The 26,885-nt window shown below is 40.7% G+C and overlaps 1 protein-coding gene and 1 pseudogene across 1 annotated transcript in view; both read right to left on the bottom strand.

Moving 5' to 3' along the window:
• Window positions 1-23,426, bottom strand: part of sema4gb (sema domain, immunoglobulin domain (Ig), transmembrane domain (TM) and short cytoplasmic domain, (semaphorin) 4Gb) — a 39,682-nt gene extending 16,256 nt beyond the window's left edge. Inside the window, exons 1-8 of the mRNA XM_034218098.1 lie at window positions 23,320-23,426; window positions 18,226-18,501; window positions 4,001-4,149; window positions 3,554-3,616; window positions 3,138-3,236; window positions 2,960-3,053; window positions 1,915-2,028; window positions 1,281-1,435 (exon numbers count right to left, since the gene is read on the bottom strand). Of these exons, the coding sequence (XP_034073989.1) occupies window positions 1,281-1,435; window positions 1,915-2,028; window positions 2,960-3,053; window positions 3,138-3,236; window positions 3,554-3,616; window positions 4,001-4,149; window positions 18,226-18,373 (822 nt within the window). The 5' untranslated portion in view covers window positions 18,374-18,501; window positions 23,320-23,426. The remainder of the gene's footprint in view (window positions 1-1,280; window positions 1,436-1,914; window positions 2,029-2,959; window positions 3,054-3,137; window positions 3,237-3,553; window positions 3,617-4,000; window positions 4,150-18,225; window positions 18,502-23,319) is intronic.
• Window positions 23,427-24,341: 915 nt separating this feature from the next.
• Window positions 24,342-26,595, bottom strand: LOC117547351 (annotated as a pseudogene).
• Between the last annotated feature and the right edge of the window lie 290 nt (window positions 26,596-26,885).

Genomic DNA, 26,885 nt, shown 5'->3' with positions numbered 1-26,885 from the left:
ATTGGCATCCCCAATTTACTTAAATTCATCTAAATGTTCTCGGTTTTTCTACTCTTTTTTCACCCTATGGTATTAAAGAAAAAGTATTTTGAAACACTGGATGAGTAATTGATATACAGTTATTTTGTGGGTGAACTATTCTTTTAAGCAGCATAGTTTCTTCCTTAATATTAATTTCAATCCCACTTCCTCTCATTGTGGCTATTTCCCCAAAGCTCATGAATACATTCAGAACCTTAACGTTATAATTTAGTTATGTCTGAATGACAAAAAGCCATCACTTTAAAGAATTCCTGAAGCTAGGTTTCAAATGTATCAAATGGGGTTGTAAATTGAGTGGAAACAGCTCCAAACAGACCTAAATAAAAAAAATATTAGTAATAAATCTTTTTTTTTTTTAAACGTTGGCTTTCTTCTTGTCAGTTTGCATTGATGAGTTTGGACCATTTAACTCTGATTGAATATTAAAAGTTGATTCCTAAGTGCTTACGCAATGTTCAGCTTTCACATTCATTTTTCTTTCCTCCCATGCATCCGAGCAAATCCTTTTCACATTCTCACAAAAGGTGATATACTGTAGGGATTTCAACGTATTCATAATGTCATCTCAACCGCTCAGAATCTTTTAAGACACTTTTTTATGAACCCTTAGAGAAACTGCAACAGTGAATTCAGCACAGCAGCATACTGTGATGGTAATGACAGCACCATGCATGGCCAAAAGAAACGACAGGCAGAAAAAAAGGGGGGAGGAGAAAAGGAGTTGCTGGGCATGTCGTTTCAAATGAAGATGCTGATCGCAAGTGAAATGAGGTGAGAGGGGGGGGGGAAGGGAGGAGGAGGAAGAGGAGTAGAAGAGGAAGAGATGGCATAAAAAGAGAGGGAGATGGTTTGCCATTGGAGGTGGAGGTTGGAGACTTGTAGTTTGCCTGGCAACAGTGGCACAGAAAGAACCACCAACCAAGATAAGAGATACCAAACTGCTGCACGTTCAGCACTAAAATTACAGTGGGAGAAGAAGGGCAACTGCGAGAGAAGAATCTCAAACAGAAAGTCTTCTTAAATTAATTTTACTTCACTTTAATCAGTGATATAAAGCAATAAATAATCCCACCATTTTCAAATACTTGCAACTTTTTCTCCACCCCCATCGTAACCCTTTTATTCCCTGACATTGCAGTCACTATAAATCTGTTAATTTGTGTCTTTTCTTTATTTCACTTTCCAAACCATTAACATGATTATGGTTACTAGTATGTGGGTTAGTTGCTCTCGCTGACCTTGCAGACTCGGGCGACCCTGGACACCATGGTCTGGCTCGGGTAGGCAATCTGCTCCTGGCTTCTCTCCGTGAAGAAAAAGTAAATCTTGTCGTCGTCACCGATAGAGCTGTTAATGCTCTCCTTCAGCAGCACAGATCCCACAAAATCTGCCTCTGTACACACACAAACAAGACACACACACACACACACACACACACACACACACACACACACACACACACACACACACACACACACACACACACACACACACACACACACACACACACACACACACACACACACACACACACACACACACAATGAGATCCACATGTCCAAACACAGACCTATTAGCAGCTGAGGAAGTGTCTCCTTGGAAACCAAAGATGGAGCTTTTAAGTATGATTGAATAGCCACAACTAAGTCAGTTAGAGCTGCAGTGCAGTGCAATTTGTGTGATGTGATTTTCAATCTCCAAGTCCATCAGTTTCTGTATTAACATCAACACATCCACTTGGTACTTTGCTGTAAATGGAATTATATAAACCACCAGAGAATGAAATGTTTTTGCACACACTTAATCATTACTTGATGTTTTTTCAAGGTTTTTCTCCCTTCTATGGCTTTTGTTGTCATATAATGTAATTACCCAGAAGCCATCGAGTTGGGGCCTCCTCAGTCCTGAGCGTAGGGAAGGGGGAGTTTCTGCGCACATCTGGAGAGCTTCGAAACTCATACTGAGAGGCTGTGAACATCTCACCGTCTGAAGAAGGATGAAAGACAAAAGAAAATTGCCATGAAATTTGGTTCAGAATGGGATGTTCCTCGGCAAAATGAACTGTAAAACTGTGTTGATCCTCTAACTTTTTACCTAGCGCCGTCATCAGCTCAAAACTTTAGTTTGCCTAACACTTATAAATCACTTTTTCATACTTACTTCATGAACAAATACATGCAAAAATATGTTCAGCCTCAGTTGTGCTTTAGTGCTAATTAGCACATTTTAGCATGCTTACGTGCTAAATTAAAGCTATATCTACTAAACATCTCCATGTTAAAATTGTCATTGTAAGCATGTTAGCGTCTAAAGCTAGTCCTGCCCTTGACTTAGCCCCTCTGGATATACCATGACCTCGATGACGAAGACTCTTGACAGACTCATAGCGGGATGACGTATTTCGCATAGCCTCGCAGAGTAGGCCTAGCTAGCAAATCTGCAGGCTATTGTTTTAGCTGGAATCAAGCATGGTGCCCTGTTTTTGCCAGCAAATGTTCCCCTTAGCTGCATGCTTCTATGACTACACCAATATGCTGTGTATGAAACAAATTCAATTTGGAATGGCGGCTCATTTATTGGTACAAGAAGAATATCTATTCAAGATATAATAGCACCCAGGAAGAAAGCTCTAGCATACACTGACTGTATCAGGTATTGAGACTAATGTTTAACAAATGGAGAAAAATACTAAGTTGATCAATTATTGCAATAGTGGGAAAAATGTATTGTGTTGGACTTCATTAAATGATAACTGATTTGTTACGGTATACTGTCAGATTTTCCATCAATATTGCATTTGTATGTTGTATGAATGTATAGTGTAAACAGTTTTACTATGTATTTGTGTATTTCTACTGTATTCTTCTTTCTTTTTTTATAAAATCATGAAAAAAAAGGGCACATTTGGAATACACACCTACAATAAGGCCCGTGTACCCCTTTGCTGGGTCATATGGACACCTTTCTCTGCCCTCCTCAAAGCCAGAGGTGAAGTTGAACCGCTCTGCATCCTTACAGAGAGAAAAAAGACAATGAATCATTTCAATTTAAGTGTAGTCGTAAGGGAACTATTATGAAACAACACAAGCTCTTACCATGTAAGCGCAAAGAGGTCTGAAGGCATTTGTTCCACAGACATACAGGTGAGTCTCATTGAATCTCTGCAGGAAGCGGATGTGATTGTAGCACTCTGTCTGCAGAGAACAGAGGAAAATAGGTTATTTCTGTCTCAACAATTGGCGAGAGCTACAGAAAGCATAGGCCAGTCAATCCACTTCATGTACAGGGGCTATTTTATGCAAACATTCAATGAACGAGTGGGATTTTGTATTCTCAGGAGAAATGTAATAAGAAGCACTTGAAAGGATTATCAACTTTTCTGCCTTAAGAAGCAATCTACACATTAAAAAGCAGAAATGTTCTACAATGATAACCCAGTAAATAAAGAGTTTTCTTAAAACAAAGAGGGACTGAATAATAATACAATACAATACACTTGATATGAAGCTACCTGATTGTCTCTGCCTTTGTTTAGACACTGTTTCTTCTGTTCAGGGGAAGCATTCCAATCAATCTGCAGACAACAGGGAGGGGGCATAATAAGAATGACTCAGATCAATAAATAGAGATGGAAACATACATAGATAAATAGAAAGATTTATAGACAGAACAGTGGGGAGATGAAGCAGAACAAATGTGTATGTGTGGCAAACAGGAAGAGAGGGAAAAGACAGCTCACTTTATTTTCTGTCTTCATGTTCAGTAACCCTTGAATAAACGCCTGGTGCATTTAATGCCATATCCATAAAATTGGACGTACACAATGGGATTTGCTCAATCTGCTTAAGGCTATTATTAGTTTGTCCTCTTTTAGCACTCAAGAAATGAAAATAAATGTGTGAAACTGGGTGTTTGCTGTTTCTTTGTGGCAATTAACATGCTGATCTGTGGCACTCACCGTGAGGTTTGAAGGGGTGGAGATGTTGGAGGTGTTGAGCGCGTGCAGAGCTCCTCTGCCTCCCACGTACAGCAGCCCGGTCTCCTCCTCCAGCAGGAGCGTGCTGTAGTTCTGGGAAGAGCCGTTGAACCTAGCACTGCCTAACAGACCTGCAAGTATACGACACACAGTTGTTGGCCTATAGAAAGTCTGAAAACCGTCAACAATGTCAAACGGTGATGTTTCCCAAAGCCTGATGCCTCAAATGCTCTTCTTTCCACAACTAGCAAATAAACCAGTAAACATTTACAATAGATGTATTCACATATAAGAGTTATTACTTGTTTTACTTAGCAAATAACATAACCCAATTAATGTATTAATGTTTACAGGTCTAAAAATCACAACAACTTTATGGAAGCGCAATGCTAATTTGTGGGGGTATTCAATTAGGATATACGTTAGCTTATTCTATGCTACTTATTGAGGCAAGATTCTAGTCAATCTTGTATTTTCAAACCTTAATCATTGATACATTTGAGAATGTAGATAACAAAGAGTACACTTTTGGTATAATTATCCTCCAGAATCAAACATTTCCAAACGACCTCCAGTCCTATGGAGGGTCACGACACAATGTGAGCATGCTTAGCGTGACTGCCAAAGGGTGAGGTTTGACAGTGTGTCTTAGAGATGGGGGGGGTCACTGGATACTCGCTAAGAGGACTGTGGAGAGTGTGGGGATGGGGGCGCAGGGGAGGCCACATTTTAGGGCATTCAGAAGGAATTGTGCCCCAGTAATGCCAAACAGCATCAGTCATTCTGCCATCATCAGTTGTGTGTGTGTGTGTGTGTGTGTGTGTGGTGTGTGTGTGTGTGTGTGTGTGTGTGTGTGTGTGTGTGTGTGTGTGTGTGTGTGTGTGTGTGTGTGTGTGTGTATGTGTGTGTGTGCGTGTGTGTGTGTATGTGTATGTGTATGTGTGTGTGTGTGGTGTGTGTGTGTGTGTGTGTGTGTGTGTGTGTGTGTGTGTGTGTGTGTGTGTGTGTGTGTGTGTGTGTGTGTTGTGTGTGTGTGTGTGTGTGCGTGTGTGTGTTGTGTGTGTGAATGAGGACAGAGGAAGGGGCAGACAAACATAATAATATTAATATCATTAATATACTTGGTCCTGGTGCACTAAACTAAATATTTGAACACACTTTGGTGTTGCACTTCCGAAATTGGGGCAGGTCGCTCTGTTGCTGTGACACAATAAAAAAGGAGGGCATTGTTTTTTCTTCCTCTGTGTAGAAGTAGGCTAACAGAGCTTTGATATGGAACAGAAAACCACACGTGCAGAAAGAACAACAGTAAAATGAAGGTTTGGACAGTGTTACACTGAGGAATATGAGTCAGCAGCGAGCAGATGGGCATATTAATCGCCTCTCTTCCTCTCTCTCCTCCTTTCCCTTCCGTTGTAAGCCGATGGCAGCATGTCTCGGCTCCCAGTAATAAGACAACCTATATCTGTCCCCCAGCAATCGATGTACTGTAGTGTGAGGCACTGCACGCCTGTCGCAGTCAATCTGTCCTCCTGTTCATTGTAATAGAGCGAGAAGGGTGGAGTGCAGCTGGGCAGGCCTGGGGATTACAGCGTAACGGCTGCAAGTGAACAGATGATGAGCCAGCAATGCAAGCTGACATATTGTGTTATTTTATATTGCATGGTTCATTCAGTTCACTTAGACTTATTGAATTTGATCAGGGTCAGTTTAGAGCCAACTGTAAAGGAGTAAAGGGATGCACCTGTCGATTATTTTCTACATTAGTCATTTGGTCTATAAAATGTCAAAGAGTATTCCAAAGTTGTGTTTTTAAATGTCCTGTTTTCTAACTTAAGATCAATGATATTCACTTTAATTATATAAAACAAAGAATAGCATAAAATCCCCCTGTTTGAGAGTCTGAAAGGAGCTTTTTTTGCCCTGTTTGCATGACAAAATACTGTATCGTTTATTCACTTGATGTAATAGTTGGGATTACTTTTCTGTCAATCTTGTAATTAATTAGCCAACTTCGTCTTTGTAATGTTTCTAATTTACTTCATACTATCTTTGTTTGTTGTGCGAATTGTATTTTTGTAAAGCGACTTTAAGTGAAAAGCGCTAAATAAATTCAAAGTATTATTATTAGTAGTAGTATTAGAAGTTGTTGAAAGGAAAGTGAATACACCAAAACAATCATTACAAATGTTTTAAATGATGGGACTCATTTGCCCAAAAGTAAAAAAACTAAAACTCTACAATGCAGCACAATTCAACAGCAGCTCCAAATACATCATACGATTGTTTTGAATGACAAGCAAACTGATGATGATGATGATGTGTGAATTGGTGGAGTTCCTCTTTAAATGAGGAACTAACGAAAAAGTGCTGAGGTGGAATATCACGTTTTACCCATGCACAGACATATTGCAAGGATTGAAAGATCTCCAACTATGGATTGTATAGAAATATTCAATCCATAACAGTCTGGAGGACAACATTAAACTTGAGCCTCTGTTTCCGCCAAAGAAGGATTCAGACATACTTAAAGGCTCATACTGTATTTCTTATCTCCACTTTAGTATTACATACTTTTAATGCTATAATATGAAAGCCAGGAAGGTAATGGGGATGACAGGAAGTGTTGCGGTGTGTTTGATCATGCTTAATTCAATGTAATAAGTGATTACCCGTCATCACATGGGAGGTGGTTATCTCCCCACATGCAGTAAACTGTCACATGGACATGCTGGGTGATGACTGTGAGCGTCCATCCCCTGAAGAAAACCCGGCACAATGAGTCAGATTGAAAGCTCTCGAACTGCCCACTTTCCTTCCTGCCAACTTTTTTTTAACTGGTACTTCTATCTCTGACAAACAGACAACCACATGGAGCCAATAATGAGGTTATTATCAAACCGTCAGACAGAGGGACGAATGACACTGTGCATATTGCTGCTGAAAACCCTTCACCAAGGTGACACCAACAGTGGCTTTTAAGAAAGGAAATCTCCAAAACATTTATTTTGAGTCATTTGTTAAGATACTGCATGCTTCTGCACCTCACTCTGTGAAGAGAAATAGTTTTATCCTGCAGTATTTGTGAAGCCTAAGGGATTTCTGACATGTTTGTCCTCTTTAGTAAAATAATTGACAAACTAATGAAGAGCAACTTTAGGGTTTTATAGTTAAAGTTTGTCTTACTTTTGATTACACTAACAAAGTGAATCAAAAACAATCTTCTGGCGACAAGCATGCAAAGGAGAATTGTGAAAATAAAGTGTTGATAGAGTTTTAATGGTCCTACGGGTGTGATCTTTTGAATTTAAGCTCCACTGTGTAGAGTTGTGTGTGATTACAGCATTTATTTGAAGGATCTATTACAACTTGGTGATCAGACAAGGTGTAAAATAGCAGACAATTTGTGCAAATTGCTTAATTCACTCTATTTGAGGATAAACCACCTGCTGGCTTTACTACACCAGCGTCTAGAAAACTGTATTACCGATAGCTCCATATGAGGAGGCCTAAATGTTATTAAGTATAGTTCAATTCATTTACATATTTGTAATACATTCATCCATATATTTAACATACCATCAAATGTTATGTTTTATGTGAAACACATTTTGTAAGAAAGTAAAGCTTACAAACTAACTACAGCTGTCGTATTGGGGTAAAAGTAAAAACTTCTCTCTGAGATACAAATACTTAAACAATGTACTTAGTAGAGTACTTGAATAAAGGTACTTAGTTACATTGCAGCTCTGCCAAAACTATCCTTTCATTAATTTCATTTCATTTCAAACCTTTATTTATACAGATAAATCCCATTGAGATCATTGATCTCTTTTTCAAGGGAGACCTGCTCAAGTAGTTTCACATGAAACATAAAAACATAAATAGAACAACAAAAGGACATCATACAGCATCATTTACATAATTATCCACATAAACAGGTACCAATAGCTTCCGATTGACTAGCATCCAACCGAGCTTTAAAAACATTTAGTGGCACCAGATTGTTCAGTTTCCATTTAATTTGCAGACTATTCCAAGACAGAGGAGCTGCGCATCTAAAAGCTGTCTTCCCTAAGACAGTCCTAGCAGTTGGCACATTTGATAAAACCACAGCATTCGATCTCAGGCAGTAGCCACTTACAATTTTCCGTGAGATCAGGGAGCAGATATAAGATGGAAGTTTCCGTAACATGGCTTTGTATATAAAAATGTACCAGTGACTGAGCCTCCGTACAGTTAGTGAAGGCAAACCAGCCCTTGCATACAGGGTACAGTGATGGGTTAATGCTTTACAGTTTGTCACAAATCTTAGCGCGCTGTGATACGCAGCATCTAACTTGACCAGGCAATTGGCAGGTGCATTCATATACATCAAATCACCATAGTCCAGCACAGGTAAAAAGGTCACAGTGACTAGCCTTTTCCTGGCTTCAAAAGAGAAACAGGACTTGTTTCTGAAAAGAAACCTAGCCTAACCCTCAGCTTTTTAAGCAGGTTATTGACATGAAGTTTAAAAGTGAGACAATCATCAAGCCAGATACCAAGGTATTTGTAACAGGTAACCACTTTAAGTTTTATTCCTTGCGTAGTTACAATATCTAAAACAGGCTCTGGTGTCTTTTTAGCTTTAGAAAAGAGCATTACCTTGGTTTTCTCAACATTTAAAAGAAGCTTTAGCTCAGAGAGCCGAGTCTGAATAATGTTAAAAACAGCCTGTAATTTAACACCAGCCTCCTGAATGGAGGGACCTGCACAGTACATCACGGTATCGTCCGCATAAAAATGTAAAGTAGCTTCATCCACATTTTCACCTAAACTGTTGATGTAGATGGAGAATAAAAGTGGACCTAAAACAGAACCTTGGGGAACACCATTAGCAATGTTTAACCACTCAGAAGACAGCCCATCAAAGTGAACACATTGGGACCTTTCAGAGAGGTAGTTCACAAACCACCCTACTGCATGGCTGGACATGCCTATACTGGCTAACCTCTGCTTTAAAATGTGATGATCGACGGTGTCAAACGCTTTTGAAAGGTCAATAAATAGAGCTGCACAACTCTGCTTATTATCTAAAATACTCGTAATATCATTTACCACTTTCATTGTGGCAGTGATGGTGCTGTGTTGCTTTCTGAAGCCTGACTGATGTTTAGACAGGATATAATTTGTACATAAAAACACCTTTACCTGTTCACTCACTAAGCGTTCAAGAACCTTAGCCAGAACTGACAACTTAGAGATTGGCCTATAGTTATTTAATAAGGTGGCCTCCCCTCCTTTTAGCAAAGGCAGGACATACGCTGACTTCCACAATTTTGAAATTGTGTTTGTGCTGAGGGAGAGGTTAAAAAGAGTAGTGAGAGGTGGAGCAATCAAATCTACAGCTATCTTTAAAAAGAAAGGTTCTACGTTGTCCGGGCCTGCCGGTTTCTTAGGATCTAACTTGGTTAAAGCTTCACGAACAACATCAACAGTAAAAGGAGTAAAACTAAAAGGGTTTTCCAACACACGTTTTTCAGAGTCACATACTGTAGTGTTCACAGAAGCAGAGTTAGTGACAGAATCAAATAGAGAACCACAGGACACAAAATGCTCATTAAAGCAATTTAGCATAGTAGCCCTGTCCGATATAGAGCCAGATGCTGTGGTAATGCACGGAGGTAGCTCATTACGGATATCGCCGGTGGATAACGATTTAATGGCTTTCCAAAATGTTCCAGGATTATTCAGATTCTTTGTGGTTACTGACAGATAGTACTTTGATTTAGCACTTTTGATATGTGAAGTGAAGCTTTTTCTTAGCTGCCTAAAATGCAGCCATTCTACCTCTGAATCTGATTTCCTAGCCTTTGCCCAGGCCTTGTTTCTCTCATGAAGGAGACTGGACAGATCATTGGTATTATCCATGTGCAAGAGAGAAAAGGCAATTGAAAAGGACTGTTTGTGTTGCTGTCAACCCAGTTATTATTGTGTCAAATCTCAATTCAGCTGAACTAAACTTTCCAAGGATGGCCGCTGCCGCCTTCCCGCTTCGGCAACAACAGCAAGAACTTATGTAACTCTCAATTAAATCTACAAACAAGACTGTGTGACTGCCCCCCGTTATTTATCATAGCCAGTCAGATGTGAGTAAGCAATGAGCAGCTCCTCCAACAGACAAAGGTCAGGACACGCGGGGAGGGGGGGGGGTTCTGGCAGAGGGGAGTCACACAGCAGTGTGCACTCTCCATCACACAGGTATAAAAGGCATGACTACGTCAATACGCAGAAACACAGACTGAATCTAAATGTATTGATAAGCAACAAAGAGAGGATGACACACAGACACATAAAAAAACAACATTGCTTTGCAGATCACGGTAAAAGAGAGTTATGCAAACAAAGCAGCAGCCCAAGGCAAAGTACTTGTGAGTCATCCAACAGCGAGTGAAAAGCCTTGGTTTCTATCTTGTAAAAATAGTGTCTGCAGGATATAACGAGCACAGTGTTGATGAGAAGGACTATGTGATGTACAAAATGTCCCCAGTCCGGAGGAGGCAGAGGCAATGGACCTTGGCCTTAGACCTGCCGGGGGGGCACTGTGTGTTGTTTTAACTCAGGCACTTCTGAACACCTGACGTCACTCCATTTTTGGTGACAACACAACATGTTGAAAAAGAAATCCAATGTTCACTTTAGCCAGAACAACAAAAGACAGACTCAGTGGGCTGCAGAGCTGTGAAAGAAACCATTTCCTCAGATATATGGGGAGAAAATAAAGATCAATTAGTATTTGTTGCACCAATATGCACACACACCACACTATAACACATGACACAGGAGACTTGTTAAGTTCAAATGTAATTTTACAGAATCTTCCAAATTAAAGCTTGTTCACGTCTGACGCCACTTTTGGAAGAACAATGTTGCTTTTTTGGTTTAAAGTTTGAGTTACATTTATCTCCAAAACAACTTCCTCTAGAGGCTGTTGTCACCTAAAATCATCATATGTTGGGGCATTTTCTGAAACTATGGAATCTATCTTGTTTTACTTGATTGGATTATCTTAATCTTTAATCATCAAACAATCTCCTTTGCAGACACTTTTAAATCAATTTACTACTGTAAGGAGAACCAATGATTTTCAAACGTGTACTTTGACTTTATTTCTTAAAACTGTTAATATCCCTTAGTGAGTTGTGGGGTGTAAACCAATGAGCTAAAATAGACGGAAATAAGGGGAACTGCAGAGTCTGGTTACAATTCTCTGAGGATTCCTCCATGGGAGCGACATCTTTTACACCACATGCCGTCATTTGATCAATTTTACTGTAAAAAATGCATAAATACAGATTTACACACACACACACACACACACACACACACACACACACACACACACACACACACACACACACACACACACACACACACACACACACACACAGCTGCTAAATCAATGATGGAAGTCAACAGAGCGCTGAGGTGTGCCAGAAGCATCTCAGGCTGGCTGGTTTATATTTACTGTTGTCAAACTGTATGATTGTGTGTGTGTGTGTGTGTGTGTGTGTGTGTGTGTGTGTGTGTGTGTGTGTGTGTGTGTGTGTGTGTGTGTGTGTGTGTGTGTGTGTGTGTGTGTGTGTGTGTGTGTGTGTGTGTGTGTGTGTGTTCAGAGTACATCGTTCGATGAGGCGAAGAGGTCAAAACGACAACATCTGTCAGATATTTTAATGGTAACACACACATACATACTCTTTTCACACTTATATCACCCATCATCTGGCTTCTTAAAAAGAGTGCAGACATTTCCGTCAGTGACTCAGAAGATCTGAGGAGTGTGTGTGTTGTGTGTTTGCCAAAGTGTGTGTCTTAACACTGAGCCGTCGCAGGTGGCGCGTCCAGAATGTGCGCCCTCATGCTCAGACATATTTGTAATCCTCCATGTGGGATCTGAGATGATAGTCAATCCAGAGTGTGTTTATGTGTGTGTCTACCGCAGTCATACCATTAGTGTGTGTGACTTCCTGTGTGACTCAATGATCACTAGACACACTGGAGACCATGTGTGACGCACAAACACGCACGTGCTTACTAAAAAGATTTGGGAACAAATGCTGTAAGGAAAAGCTGACTTAACTTCTTCGGACAGTGTCAGAACTGTCAGTTGTCCTCAACTCTGTCCACATTATATAAGCATCTTTACCAGAACATGACCAAGTGTTATGTAAGCAATAATGCACAACTGCGTGCCCTGATATACGAAAATAGGAGGCAAAGATTGCAAAGCAGAGTGTTTTTTGCCGCCATTATTCCTTCAATTATTATTAGGTTCTGCATTAAAATATATTATCATGCTTATACAATTGCCAATAACTACTTGATAATATAGAAGCCATGTATTTTTTAAGTGTGTTTTTTGGTCAGTTTACCAATGATACAAATACTGTTGGTATGCTTTATTTTTTAGCTTTTCTCATTTCTTTTCTGTTTTAGTTTTTAAATAAAGCACTCTGAACTTATTTTATTTGATATAGTGTTGTATATACCTATGATTTGAATTGAACTGATCCTCTAACCCTATGATACAAAAGTAAACAAGGGAATACAATCGAGGTGTTTCAGGCACTGGGGGGGTTGTGTGGGGGAGAGAAACTCCCTCTGGAGGGAAGTTTGATTTTAGCCTTTGCAGACCATTTACATGCACAAAAACACACTACAAGAGAGGCAAACCCCTAAAAGGGCCCCTTTAAAGTGATGTATGTGAATGAATTGTTTGATTTGTACACCTGTATGTGTTGTATGATAACTTTATCAAAGGCAATATGTAAAATAAGATACAAGCATTGATGATTTCAATCTGACATTCCTGCCGAGATCTAAGAAAATAAGTTGGAAAAATTCTTCTGCAACATTTCTCTCGATCTACAACCCTGTTACGTTGCATAATCCACAGTACTAACTGCCAACAGCTTTTAAAGCAGAAGGAGGATCCATTGAAAGCTGTTCACAGGTCTCTCCGTCTGGAGTCAAACAACAGCACAGACTGTGAACTATGAACCGCAGGGAAAATCGTTCTCTATTTTCTATTTGGGTCGACTCCTTTCTGGATCAGGTCGAATCATTCGCTGCTATATTCGGACTGGGTCAGACTGTCAAGGTTTGGAAAAGTTTGGAAATGATGTCTTTCACTGTTTATAAATAAAATGTGTTTTTTGTATGTCAAATGGGCAACAGACCCATTTGACATACCACTAAAGCTAAATGCAAACATATTTATTTAGCAATTTGGGTGAGCAATCCTTTTACAATGAGAATTTTCTACATAATTTGAAGGAAAACAGGAACTTATTTATGTGAACTAAGCTTTACATGAACAAAGATGTCAGCCAGTGTCAGAGAGATGCATCACGTTGAAGTTGTAACTTTATGTTTACTGCACGTCCCACAAGACACAAACACATTACCTTTCTTATTCAGAGTTTGTGTCAGATCTCAAAACTTTTTCAGGACTTTGTTCAACCAGGGAGAATGAGAACGAGATGAAACACAGCCAAGACTTTCATCTTTTTAGAAAAGAAAGCCAACCCACATACAACTCACAAACAGACCCTGTGTTTTTTCAGGTCTCTCTATACTGTAGATGCTATCAGTTACCAGTAAGATCTTGTCTGATTCGCACATTACTCTAAACCGGGAGGGTATAAGATCAAAACATTAATTGTTACCACCGAGCAAAAAAATAAAAAGGAGTATAAACAAATGTTAAACATCGTTTTCACACAGAGATTTAACAACTTCAGTCAAAGCAGCCTTGCCCAAGCTGGTGATGTGAGCAAATCATCGATGTGTTCAAAACAGATGCAGCTGCTCAGGCTGTTCCACTAAATAATGAGGCTGCAATTAGAAGAAACACTTTTTGTCGGCATTAAAATATCAAGCTGTTTCTTAGTATACCACCACAATTATAATGCTAACCATGAGCAACCCAGGACCTTGCCTTCTCAGCTTGTCATAGTAGCAACAGACAACTTACAGTGCATCAATATTTCACTGCTCCATTACTTCAGGTCTGGTGGCAGAGGCTGGGAGAGCAGGAAACCCCATGGGCAGACAGCAGGGTTCAGAACACAGTCAAGCATTCATCTCACCTCTGGGAGAAAAACAGCAACACTGCCTCACAACACAATCTAAATTGAGTCGTCAAATTCGCCTATTAAAGTATAACTGGATATACCTTTTAATCTCTTTGTTATTAAGAAAGATCCTACACATTTTCCACACAACTACACTACATAAAAGTCACAGAGTGTGCCAAGAACATGCATTGTGGAAAGTAACTATTGACATTTAGTTGTTAGGTTAGCTAACTTAGTCAGATGGTTAGTCTCTAGTTCTACAGAGGCTTATCATTGGGGCTCATTTCTGTGTGTCCATTTGCTTATTTTGAAAACTTTAGGCTGCTTGCCTCACAAACATTTATCATGTTTGAATTTCTACAATGGAGGAGTGAAGTTAGCATAACCCACAGTCAGAATGGCCACAATGATGAGAGTACATTAATGAGATGCACTAAAATCAATATGTGATAATGTTGAACGTCACAAAAATGATATTACTTTGATAAATAAATAGATACTAAGTGTAATCTTCTGCTGCTTTCAGTGCAAAAACAATATCTCATTTAAAAGAGTGAGCATTGAACTCAACACAAAAGGCACCAATAGACAAAATACAGTTACATTTTAAAGTGCAGTTTTCTACTCAAACTCTCTTACAAATAACAAATAATTCTCTGAATTAAATATCACTGTCTTTTGATTTGCGTGACCAGGTTGAGAATTTTTTTTTTCTATGACTTCTTTTCACCATAGATACATAAGTTGATTTGGGTAACATGTTAGCAAACATTAGCATTACTTTGGTCATGTTTTGTGTTTTGGGTTCCAGCTCCGAAGACAAACATCTGTCTCTAAAGCTTTAATGGTCCACCATGCTCACCAGCTTGGCACACTATGTGTCTATCTGCTGTTTGGTGCTGGGTAGATAGTGAAAGTGGGTTTATCAGAGATTGTTTTTGCAGAGAAGAGCTGCCTGCTACGGCTGAAAATGAGGTTTATGAGAAGGATGAGACTGATTCCAAACAGTAGAGTTGCATGTCCTAAAACCAAATCAATGAGCTGAAAGATCCTTAAACGCACCATGGAACTGAGCGGAGCTGCAGGGTCTGGCTCATCACTACGCCAACCCCTTTCATTATACCCATTATAGCCATTTGAATCATTGCAAATATAAAAATATTGAATACTGCAGCTTTACGTAATGGAACAGTTTATCTGTGAGATATAACCTCTACAAGGTTATTACACTATGCAGGCTTCTTTCTTTACATTCCTTCTATAAAGGGGTTTTCCGAGGCATATAAGAGAGTACATAATGTCATTTTCCTTCTTTATAATCTCATCTCCCTCTGATGCATCATGTCCTTGTACTCCCACTCACACAGGCCATCTGAAATGCATACTGTAAATTAATGATGGCCCCCTCAGCCTACAGTGGAGAAACATATAATAAATCCTCCCACAGAGTCTCCCAGGTAGTGACACCCACCCACAACACCCATCCAATTTCCATATACAGTCCTGCACATCCAGGCAGACACATCTTATCTTTAAGAGGAGGAGCTCGCCACTCTCCAACCCCCTCCTCCCCAATGACATGTGTCACCACGGGGAAAGTGACATCGGCTGCAGACTTTACATGATGTGACCACACACACACACACACACACACCACACACACACACACACACACACACACACACACACACACACACACACACACACACACACACACACACACACACACACACACACACACACACACATACACACACACACACACACACACACACCACACACACACACACACACCACACACACACACACACACACACACACACCCTCATGGAGACTGACGAAACACTTGCTGACACACGTGCAAACCCTGCACTCTCACATGCACTCCCCTGATGATAGGAAAGTAGGTCAAGGACAACTTTCTATGAGGGCAGAGAGAAAAATCAAATCTGCGTTGAGAGAGTGACTCTGGCTGCGGCACAGAAAAGAGCCCACAGAGTATGATTTATAATCCAAGAGGCGGAGATGTGTTAATAAATAGCCAGGGGGCATGACAGTTGGGAGGAGGAGAACACAATGAGTGCTGTCCATGATGCACTTAACAACCTATTTAGTAATGCTTAATGAATGAAACGTGAGCATTTCAGAGTGTATCAACCTTTTTTATAAACAACAGCACTGATATTAGCTACCAGCTCACAGCTCCTGTTGGTTGCAGTAAACAGCTTCACAACACTCTTAAAAGGGGCACTATTGTGCTTTTTGGGGTTATCACATGCCTGTAGTGTGCTAGACTGTTTTGTGTGCATGTAAATGGTCTGCCAAGGCTTAAATCCCAAGTTGACGCCAGAAGGAGTTTCTCTACCACACCCCCCCCCCCCTGCCTGAAACGCCTCCATTGCACTCCTTTGTGTGCTTTAGTAACATAGCGACATCACTATGTAACACACGCGCTTTTAATGGCTAGCGCTTCAACACATTGCACGTGATAGGCTAAGGGGCGGGACATCTCTAACCAATCACAACAGAGCTGGTCAGCTAACCAATCAAAGCAGACTGGGCTCTGGTTTCAGACAGAGGGGGAAAGAGGTGCTGCAGCACAGGCAGTATGTTCAGTATTTCAGTTTTTTTGTGTGCTGAAGCCTCTGCCATAAATAATGTTCAAAACATTCTCTTCGACAACAAATCGATTCATTGTGAAGCCAAGACTTGGAGGAATATTCCCCCGATTTTCTCTTTCTCCAGAAACCCATACATTCATTTCTGTAGGACTCCTATCAGGTTGCATTTGACAAAGAAAGGCACAACAGAATAACAAAAGTGTCTCCTCCTCTGTTATATTCCCATCTCTCTGGTTGATTGTGATTCACAATGTCAAGCAGCAAATCCTCCAATCTGCAAAGCATCATCTCACATTGCAACACTCTTATCAGCTCTTATGACATTGCACCCGAGAGCTCTATGCTGGCAATAGAGCCGAGGTCCTGCTCACTCCACCCATCCTCTAATAATACTCCTCCTCAGAGGGGTGAGGAGGAGTGGAGAGGAGAGGGGTGGAGGTAAGAGCCGTCCCATCATTCTGCCAGTGCCGGAGTTCCCTTCTCTCTGCAGCTGCAGCCTCTGCCGCAGTGATGAGAGGCGAGAAAAAAAAAGTGGGGAGGGGAAAGGTGAGCTGGTGGCAAGAGAAAGAAGGGAAGGTAGCAGGAGGAAGCTGCTGATGATGATGAGTGTAAACACCCCCCTCTGTGCCAAAATACACCAACTCAGCAGGATGTTCTGCATGGACACCAATCAGGTCTACCGTGCTCAGGTCTTCTTTTATGAGGGCTTTATGTCTATTGTTTCATTAGAAGTGTTTGCTGAGCCGTGTGATCTAGGACAGGACTTGAGAGAGGCGATTAATAACTCTGAGCAGGAAGGAGCTGTCTTCAGGGCCAACTTCTAAAAACTGTGCCACTTATTTAACCAGGAGGGGGGGGGGAGCAGAATCAAATAAGGACAGTGAGGTGAGTGTTCAGTAGGCTGGTGCACGTGTGTCGGCAAGATGCATCTAGAACAGTCCCCCTCTGCTCCTCATTGTAACAACAATGTACTTTGTCAGTCCTATTATTATTCCGAGTCTTAGCTATCTTCTGGGGGATTGCCATGTTTTGCAAGTTAATTTCCCATCATGCTTTGGGGGATGTAAACAGAAAGTATTGTAGTATCTGTAAGCTACAAGTTAAGCTTGGTTAATTTAAGCCTATAATGGTTCCATTTTGGCAATTGGCACCATTTAACATATGCCAAAATAAGTATTAGCAGCTTAATATCGCAATATAGCCTTCAACGTACAACTATCACAGAATTACTTTGATACTGTAGGAAACTTAAAATCGGATGATTTTCCAAGTTCTGGGTTAACAAGGATCGTCATATCCAAAAAACTGTAAATCACACCGTATATCTAAAAGAATGTCTTTGTGTTCACATAATAGCAGCCTCAACTCTTGACTGTCTTGGTTGGTCTTGGTAAATGCATGTATCTCTTTTACCTCAAATCTCTACTTGTCTCACGGTTCGAAAATGAAAGTGTTTGCCCCTTACCTTTGGAGAAGACGGTTGTCCTTGGAGTGACATCCAGGTCCAGGGACGGGCTGAAGGGGAAGGCCCAGAGCTGAGACAGCCTGGCGAGGAGCGTCAGGAGCAGCAGTAAAGGAGGCAGGGGGGGCCGGACTGATTGCTGGTCTCCCATGTTTAACACACAGACCCGGATCCAAGCACAGCTTCGATCGCACTCAATTTGTTCGAGACAAACAATCTGACTGGAGAAATGTGTATCTTCACGCCCAGCAGGAAGCAGACTCTTTGATTATCCTCCAGCTGAGAAAGATACAAAAAAGATTGTATTTCTAAATGAGAAATTATACAGAATACCAAACCAGAGGCTGTTGTTGTTGTTGACATCAATGCAAAACAAATCAAACATTTATAGAAAAAGATGACCACCAAATGGGGACATACTATACTTATTAGTAATATTTAAACTTGGAGAAGAAGTCTTGAGGGTCTTTAGTTAAGTAAAAGTGCCGATATAACAATGTAAACATACTCCATTACAAGTAAAAATAGAAACCCTATTAGTATTATCGGCAAAGTGTCTTATTATTTAGAAAAATAACCGTTGTGACTGATATATTATACCATTTTTTTAATAATAATGCAACAATGTGAAAGCAGCATTTTACTGTTGCAGCTGACACATAGGCTACTCTGCTGGCTAGTTTCTCCTGTGGTTCCCTACCTAGTGGTTGGGTCCACTCCAGTGAGACACAAAGTCAATCTAAAGGGTCGTAGGATGATTAATGTGGTCATAAAAAAAAAAAAAAAATGTTGTCTCCTTGGGTCCAAAAGTGATATTTAAATTAAATGATATCTAAAGGTGAGCGGGGAATTGTCTCAATTGGTGAAAATGTGACCCAACTAGACAGTGCTTTCTTTAGTATATTTAGCAATGCATTGATGTACTTCAGTTAAAAGAACATTGTTACCCTTCAAATGTTGTAAAGTAGAACTAGAAAAGTAGGAAGAGGAAGTCAAATCAACCCAAAATTGTACTCAAATAGAGTACTTTAAGTAAATCTGGTTAAAGTTTTACTTTGATAAGCCATGAGTACATTATCAAGCCTTTGATGCACAGACATTTAAACATACTCCCCTAATATCTGTTGTGCTAAACAAAATGACCGTGTATGAACTCTCTTTTCTACTTGACAGCACGAGCAGAAAACCAGTTGCTGATATGCACCATCACTCTCTGATTACAACCAATTAGCCAAAGTGAATGAGTGAGGTGCTGTTACATAAAAAGGCCATTTAAAAAGTTTGGAGAAGTTAAATGATGTGCCCCTGTAATGTGATATTGCAACATACGACTCCATCTCTTAATTAACCGGCTGCACACTGAAGCAGCATGACGGATGATCTAGAGATTAGGCCCCGTGCCATCAGCACAATCTCCGCCTGGCTGCCCCCTTCTCTGGCTCTGTCACTGAGCCAGTCTGTCAAAGGGTCAACACTGAGAATTCCGCTCTGCCGGATTATGACACTGGAGAATTCCCAGTTTAATCTCCACTGCTGCTGCTGCTGCTAATCACTCGCAGTATAAAGAACAGTGAGGTTGATGACCTGTCTGTAAGCAGTCGAGTGCTAAGCTTAGAAACTGACGTATAAGATGACAAAGTGAGCGATGACAAGAGAAAAAGTAAGTGATGGTGCAGGGATCCTCTCACCTTACGTTCATCCAGAACTATTTTATTAAAGCTGGCTTTACTCACTGCTTTTGCTTCACAAAACCACTGCTGTGCTGTGTCACCTAACTCATACTGAAAACCTTAATATATTTAAAGCCTGATTTTCCCCACACTAAGTTACATTTGTAAGGAACTGTAGTTGCAGTTTTTTTTTTCTCTCAGCATATACTAAGCTGAGTGAGGAGTCTTACCAACATACTTACTTTACTGAAAGTTATTACATATTTGCAATTGTATTCAAACGTGAAGAATTTGAGATGCAGTTAAAGGAACAACTTATGATACTCAATATAGCCTTTAAAATCAATCTAAATCTATGCAGCAGAACCAGATATATGGTCTTCTTTATTTCACACATTCACTTTGTCAAAATGTATCGCCTACATTACCCACAATGCAACTCAGCCACTGACAGTTGGTTCAGAGATACAGGTGTGTTTGTGCTGCTAATGTAGCCTGAAGCCACCAACCTCAAACAGAGAAGAGGAGCAGGCTACTGAGGTCTGCTAAGCTCACTTTTTATAACTCCACACTCACATTTTTTTAATTTAAACTCAATAAATGTACTTTAGTGGCATCACTAGAGCAACAACCCAACTGCAGGCTTGTTTGATGACTGCTGTCCTTATAACCACAGTCTCCCAAAACTGTGTCAAAATTGAGGTCAGCAGATGACGAAGACAGGCGGGCGTGCTGGTGGGAAGCCCTTTGGTGTGTCAGCTGCTGCCCTCGTGAAAAACACAAAGCCAACACTCCATTGTTTCAACACATCTTCATTTGCGTTGTGTACACTACAGAAGCTGTCAAGGCCAACGTGATGCTGCTTCACTGATGAAAGCATGGACACGTCAGGAGGGGAAGGTAAACACATCTGCCTTGAACGTGACACAAACCAATATGTCATGCATGATGGGAGGCGAAAGGGATCGAACAAAACAGCAGGCGACGTCTGAGGCACCTTTTACTTAACAACCAATATCAGCTACTTCCTGTTTATTGATCCATGAGCAGGGTTTGTTTCCCATCTGCTGGGACATTTTTAGCCACATGTTATTAAACATCCTAAAGTGAAGTCATGACAGATTATGGAAAAGCGTGCAGAGTAGGATAAAGCTGTTTTCCAATATGAGCATTATTTGATAAACACCTAGTGTGACATTTCTGCAAAAAGATCGATAAAACAGACAAGCTATTCCTGTATTTCCTTTCAACTGATGCCCCTTTAAATGCCAAAAACATTTTTGAAAAAGACTGAGTGAATATATTTTTGAAAAGGGGAATTCTGTACGCTTAAACATTGCAGTTTCTTCTTTCACTTTTTGTTCTGCCCTTGACTGAAACCATTGGGAGTTGGCGTACAGCTGAATCATAAATAGGATTACTCGCACATTAAAGGAAGAATGAGTGGGTTCACCCTGTGGGCCACATTAACTGTGATGTGGAAGATCTTTCGACAAATCTTATCAGAAAAGCATGAAATCATCATTGTGTCACATATAATCTGCCTTTTCATACATTGAACATATAAAGATGTAAGATGTGTTGCTCTGTTTGGGTCCATTTGATAAACAAAACCCGCACATTATGCCATCATGCTCGAAAGTAAGAACCAATCATGATGTTTTGGGACTCAACAGGACATGTATTCAGAGGAATACCATGAATGACTCATTGGGGACATTTACTTTTTCCTTGGAGTTCTTCTCCTTTACAAGTTTAATAATTAAAGTTAAATAATAGATATCTTCATGCTCAGTATACTATATAATCTAATTTGCACAGGGTGTGCTATTTGCAGTTTTATGGCACATATTCCAATGTGTAAATTGATCTGCTAGCCACATTTGAGCCTTGAAAATATACTAACACACTGCTCCTCTCTACAGTTATCTCCTGAGCCCACTTGACTTAGATTGGAGAGATGAGATGACCACTTCAGTCTTCTGTACCACTTTCTAACAAGGTGCTCTTTATATGTAAAGATGGATAATAATTGCATTAGGTTGGTTTAAGGATTTTGAGTCATGGCTGTTGTTGAGATAGCTCTTTAATTCAACATGAAGAGATTGTGTGACCTCTGACCTTCTGCAACAAAAAAACCTGAAGGACATCTTAACCACAATGTATTCATGAAGACACAGCCTATTCATATTTACTGCAGAATTGATGGATTACTAAAAACTACATTCTACAGAGCTGATTACTTGACTCCTTTATTATTAACTTTATAATTGACTCAACAGCAGTGATGGAAATATTGTACAACACATTTATCTAAAAAATTACAATTTCACATATGTAATCAAATCCTTCATTTTATTCAAGTAAAGAATCTGGATCATTCTTCCACCACTTCTCAACAGCAGCCAAGGAGAATATGAATGGGTCATATCTGATACTATTTAGCATTATTAATTTATTTATTAGGTTTTACTAAAAATAAAAAAAGCTTTTCAAACAGGTTATAAACGTATAGAATCTGACAAGAGTAACTGCTCTGTCCCAGTCATTCACATTAGAGATGCCATGTTTAGTTGAGCAAAGGATAACTTGATTGAAAGAAAAATAATTGCAAACCATTTTGATAACAATTAGGGTCATTTTTTTACAAAACGATAAGTCAACCTAAGGGAAAATGGCGCAATTTTTTTTTTATATAACCAATGTTACAGACATTGTTCATACAAAATGTGAGAAAATGCAGTTTTTAGTCGGTCAAATAGAGTTGTGCTGCTTTCTATATTGATATGGTAAATGGAATATCTTTTGGTTTAGGAATAACAAAACAAGACATTTAAAGACGTCACCATGGACGTTGAGGAATTTATATAGACATTTTGTATTTTATGACTTTCTAAAGATTACACTATCAATCGATTAGTAGGCCTAAGGAAAATTGACGATTAATCGATAGTGGAAAATGTTGATAGTAAAAATAATGAACTTTTGCAACAAACTAACCTTCTAATTTTAAGACATTTTGAATATATCTTTGTATAATGCTTTTACCTTCTGTCATCTACACCTATAAGCAACATATGCATGATTCTCTTTCATAGCTTCGACTTTAAGAAAAATACCGTCAGCGAATATGATTAAAAAGCTTTGAGACCGTCATAATGTATAGCCAGTGACACAGAAACACTCCACAGTTCACTTACTTAACACACACATTTAAGTATTTACACCCACACAACGGCAGTACACATCCACCCATGTGCACCTGTCCCGGACTGCAGCAGAGAGGGAAAACAGCACTGCACTCTTTACTCACCTTCACCTGAGCACAGATACATGTACAGAGACCGTGTGCGCAGGAAAAGTAGAACAAACATACTAAACAGAGGAACAGTAAAAAGAAAAGAAAAGCAGTAAGAGACCGACTCACCTGCTTTTGTTTCATGGAGTCCACAAATATCCTCCGAGTCGTCCTCTGCGCGACGAAACACCGAGCTGCTGCTATACTCTGCTGCTGCTGCTGCAGTTACCCAATGCACACACACACACACACACACACACACACACACACACACACACACACACACACACACACACACACACACACACACACACACACACACACACACACACACACACACACACACACACACACACACACGCACACACACACGAGTTGTATTGATACATAATACGTTGGGTTTACAAATGTGTCATGATAAAATATGTTTTTTTTATTTTTTATGATATAGGTTACAAAATGTTTTATGGATAAGATAAACTTGTATTTGTTTGTTTGTTTCATGGGCAATTGGGTTTGAATAAAGGCTCAATATATACAAAATGTTTTATTAGGTGACAAAATGATTTAAAAAATAATGTCCAAATATTTTATGACAGCTATTTTGCTGGGAAATACAAATAGAAATAAAAAGCTAAATTGTTTAACTGATATAAAGATTCTTAAAGAATAGCCTACTAAATGTGATTGTTTCTTAAGATGAAAACTGTATTAGCCCTGTCTGAGCATTTAGGCTTTCTAATGTGTGCAACTGTCTGTTAATATACAGTCAAGAGAGACTGATCTGTGTCTAGTGACTGACCCCTGCTGGAGAAGAGATGGAAAATATAAAACATTAAAGAAAGTTATTGGTATTTTTTCCCCTACTCTCTTCCATGCTTATCATAAGCACTAATATAGATGATTTATTAATGGAAGATGTCTAAGAGACTTTAAAAAGTAGGCTTTTAAAGTAACCCAAACCAGTAAGGTAATCAGCTTTTTTTTTCTTTTTCTTTTTTCAGTACTGGCAGGAGATGGTTTGTATTGTGCTTATGTATGAAGCAAAAAAAAGAAGAAGAAATTAGGAGTTGATATACTTGATTGCATCTCTTCTCCCCTTCACTGCACTGTAAATGTGTCAAGTGTAATTCCTGTAATGAACTTAGCCCCTACTCAATGTGGTCCTCATGCATCCTGCAGTAGTGTCGCACTCCAGTCTCCTCATCGTCGTCTTCCTCCACCTCCTCTCTTTGGTAGAAGTGGTTTATTGGAATTTACTACAATGCAGCTGTGCAATACCATTAGTTTCTGTCTTGAGAGCGTTGAGCTCCAGGTGGTTGTCCCTGCGCTAGGTCACCAGATGGTCCATCTCCCACCTGTAGGCAGACTCGTCCCCACCAGAGATGAGTCCGATGAGCGTGGTGTCGTCTGCGAACTTCAGGAGCTTGACAGACTGGTGACTGGAGGTGCAGCTGTTGGTGTACAGGGAGAAGAGCAGAGGGGAAAGAACGCGGCCTTGAGGGGAACCAGTGCTGATGGTCCGGGGGTCAGAGACGTGTTTCCCCAGCCTCACGTGCTGCTTCCTGTCAGACATGAAGTCTGTGATACACCTGCAGGTGGAGTCGGGCACGTGCAGCTGGGAAGAATTTAGTGAAGAATTTATGCTTCAGCAGCTCGGCTGCAGTTGGCCTTTTTTCTGGATCTTTCTGTAAACACAGAGAGAGCATCTTCCGGAAGGACTTGCCATACTTTTTCACCATTTCCTTGTCTGTGATGCCCGTCTCCAGACATGGAGGGTCGTTCTCAGTGGCGTAACAAGGTTGTGATTGGCCCCGGTGCAAATATTGTTTTGGCTCCCCCCCCCCCCCCCCCATCGCCCCAAACATAAGCGCACGCTGATGCGCTCACACATGTAACAACAGCCTGCCCTGACCTAAAACCACCACAGCCTGACAACGGCACAGCGAACTAAGAAGAGGATTACACCTGTTTCCTTGATGTTTGTCTCTGGGGAATGGGCCGGTAGGCCTACATGGACCGGTTGCTATAATATAGCTTTTGATCTTGGCGTCGGGGGTCTCAATAGCGACCCTATCGGTTAGGGCCCTTGGGGGAACTGTTGGACCACCGCTGGGCACAGCCAAATCTAGCCTCTCCTCCTGGCTGGCTGGAGAAGAAGGTTGCACAGCCACGGCCACGGATACAGCTTCACTTGTGGAGCTAGATGGCAATGATGGTGGTGAGGCAGGTGAGCTATCGTTAGCCTCCGGCTCCGGCTGCCGCTGCACGTCAACATTGCTAACGTTAGCGCTCGATTTTGAGGACGATGTATGACAAAAAAAAAAGTATAATTTTGTCAGTTTAGCTGTTACATTTCCTTGTTATCTCTTGTCCTTTCTCTTTTGAGCGCCGCTCTTGTGCTTTGATTTGCTGTACATTATAATTGCAAGCTATTACATTTTTTATAATGCTGCCGAACTTGCTGCTGCTAGCTACAGTACAGTACAGGTTTATTAAACGGTTCGCTCGTCACGCAAGGTATCACATGACATGAAAGGGAGCAAGGTCATTGGACAGACAAATTACAAATTCATTTAGGTTGCTTGGTTACTTTGAAGACTGCGTGAATTGGTCAATGCCATTGGGGCCCCAAACATTTAAAAACCCTTCTTTTTTTTGCATGGGCCCCTGGCCGGCTCTGGGGCCCACGTTGCAACGGCTGCACCGTCGATAGTTACGCCACTGGTCGTTCTGCAGAGTCAGCATCAGCACCTTCATTGGTGGGTATTGGTGATATGGTGCAGCCCCAGTGGCCAGTTCAATGGCTGTTATCCCGAAACTCCAGATGTCGGCTTTGAAGTCGTAGCCGCGGACCAGCTCCATGACCTCGGCGTCCCCACAAACGTCTTCCGGACCTTGTTCCTGGTCATGTCTTCTCCAGCTGCCAGAAAGGCACTCACACCAAAGTCAGCAATTTTAACAGAGTCACCATGAAAAATGTTTCTCCAGCCCCTCCAAGACTTCTTTCAGGATAGTGGCGATGCTAGCCTCATCCAACACTCCGGTCTTGTGCTCGCTGCGAGATGCTTGATGATGTCCAACCATAGACTGTGTCCAACACTGAGCCTCCACTGAGCAGCTTCATCACCAGCCACAGCTCATTCTTCACCACGACGAAGGAGGTATAATAAGACACAATGTTCGGGTGGTGGTACTGGCTCATGGCCTGGATCTCTTTCAGGAGCTCATTCATGCTGGTTTGACACTTCTCCAGGTTGATGCATATGATGGCCACCTTCTCCTTTCTCTTGCAGTAGGCTATGCTGCCTGGACGACTGCAGCGGCCCCGCTCCCTATCACCTCATTGAGTTCGTAGTCATCCCTGTCGATGGTCCAGGATTGCGAGGCCTTGTCGTCTGCCATGGTGTCGTTGTTTGAACTGTGTAAACCATAGACTGTATATAGGTGTAAACACTGCTTCTAAAGAGGAACATGACGCTGTCTGGAATAATATCTTTGTGGTTACTCCATTCGGCTCCGGTGATGCTGGCTAGTGATGGCAGTGTGACACTAATCAGCTCTTAGTAGTTTTGTATTTTACTAATAGGTAATTTAAAGTCTTTGCAAATCAGACATTACATAAAAACGTATGTCATTCCTTGAATATCATATCAATGCAAAAAAGACTGATCATTTGTCTTACAATGTTCCCT

This window comes from Gymnodraco acuticeps, unplaced genomic scaffold, assembly GCF_902827175.1.
Source record: "Gymnodraco acuticeps unplaced genomic scaffold, fGymAcu1.1, whole genome shotgun sequence".
Taxonomy (NCBI): Eukaryota; Metazoa; Chordata; class Actinopteri; order Perciformes; family Bathydraconidae; genus Gymnodraco; species Gymnodraco acuticeps.
Note: the sequence above shows the minus strand (reverse complement) of the source record. Positions and strands in the feature narration are given on the sequence as shown.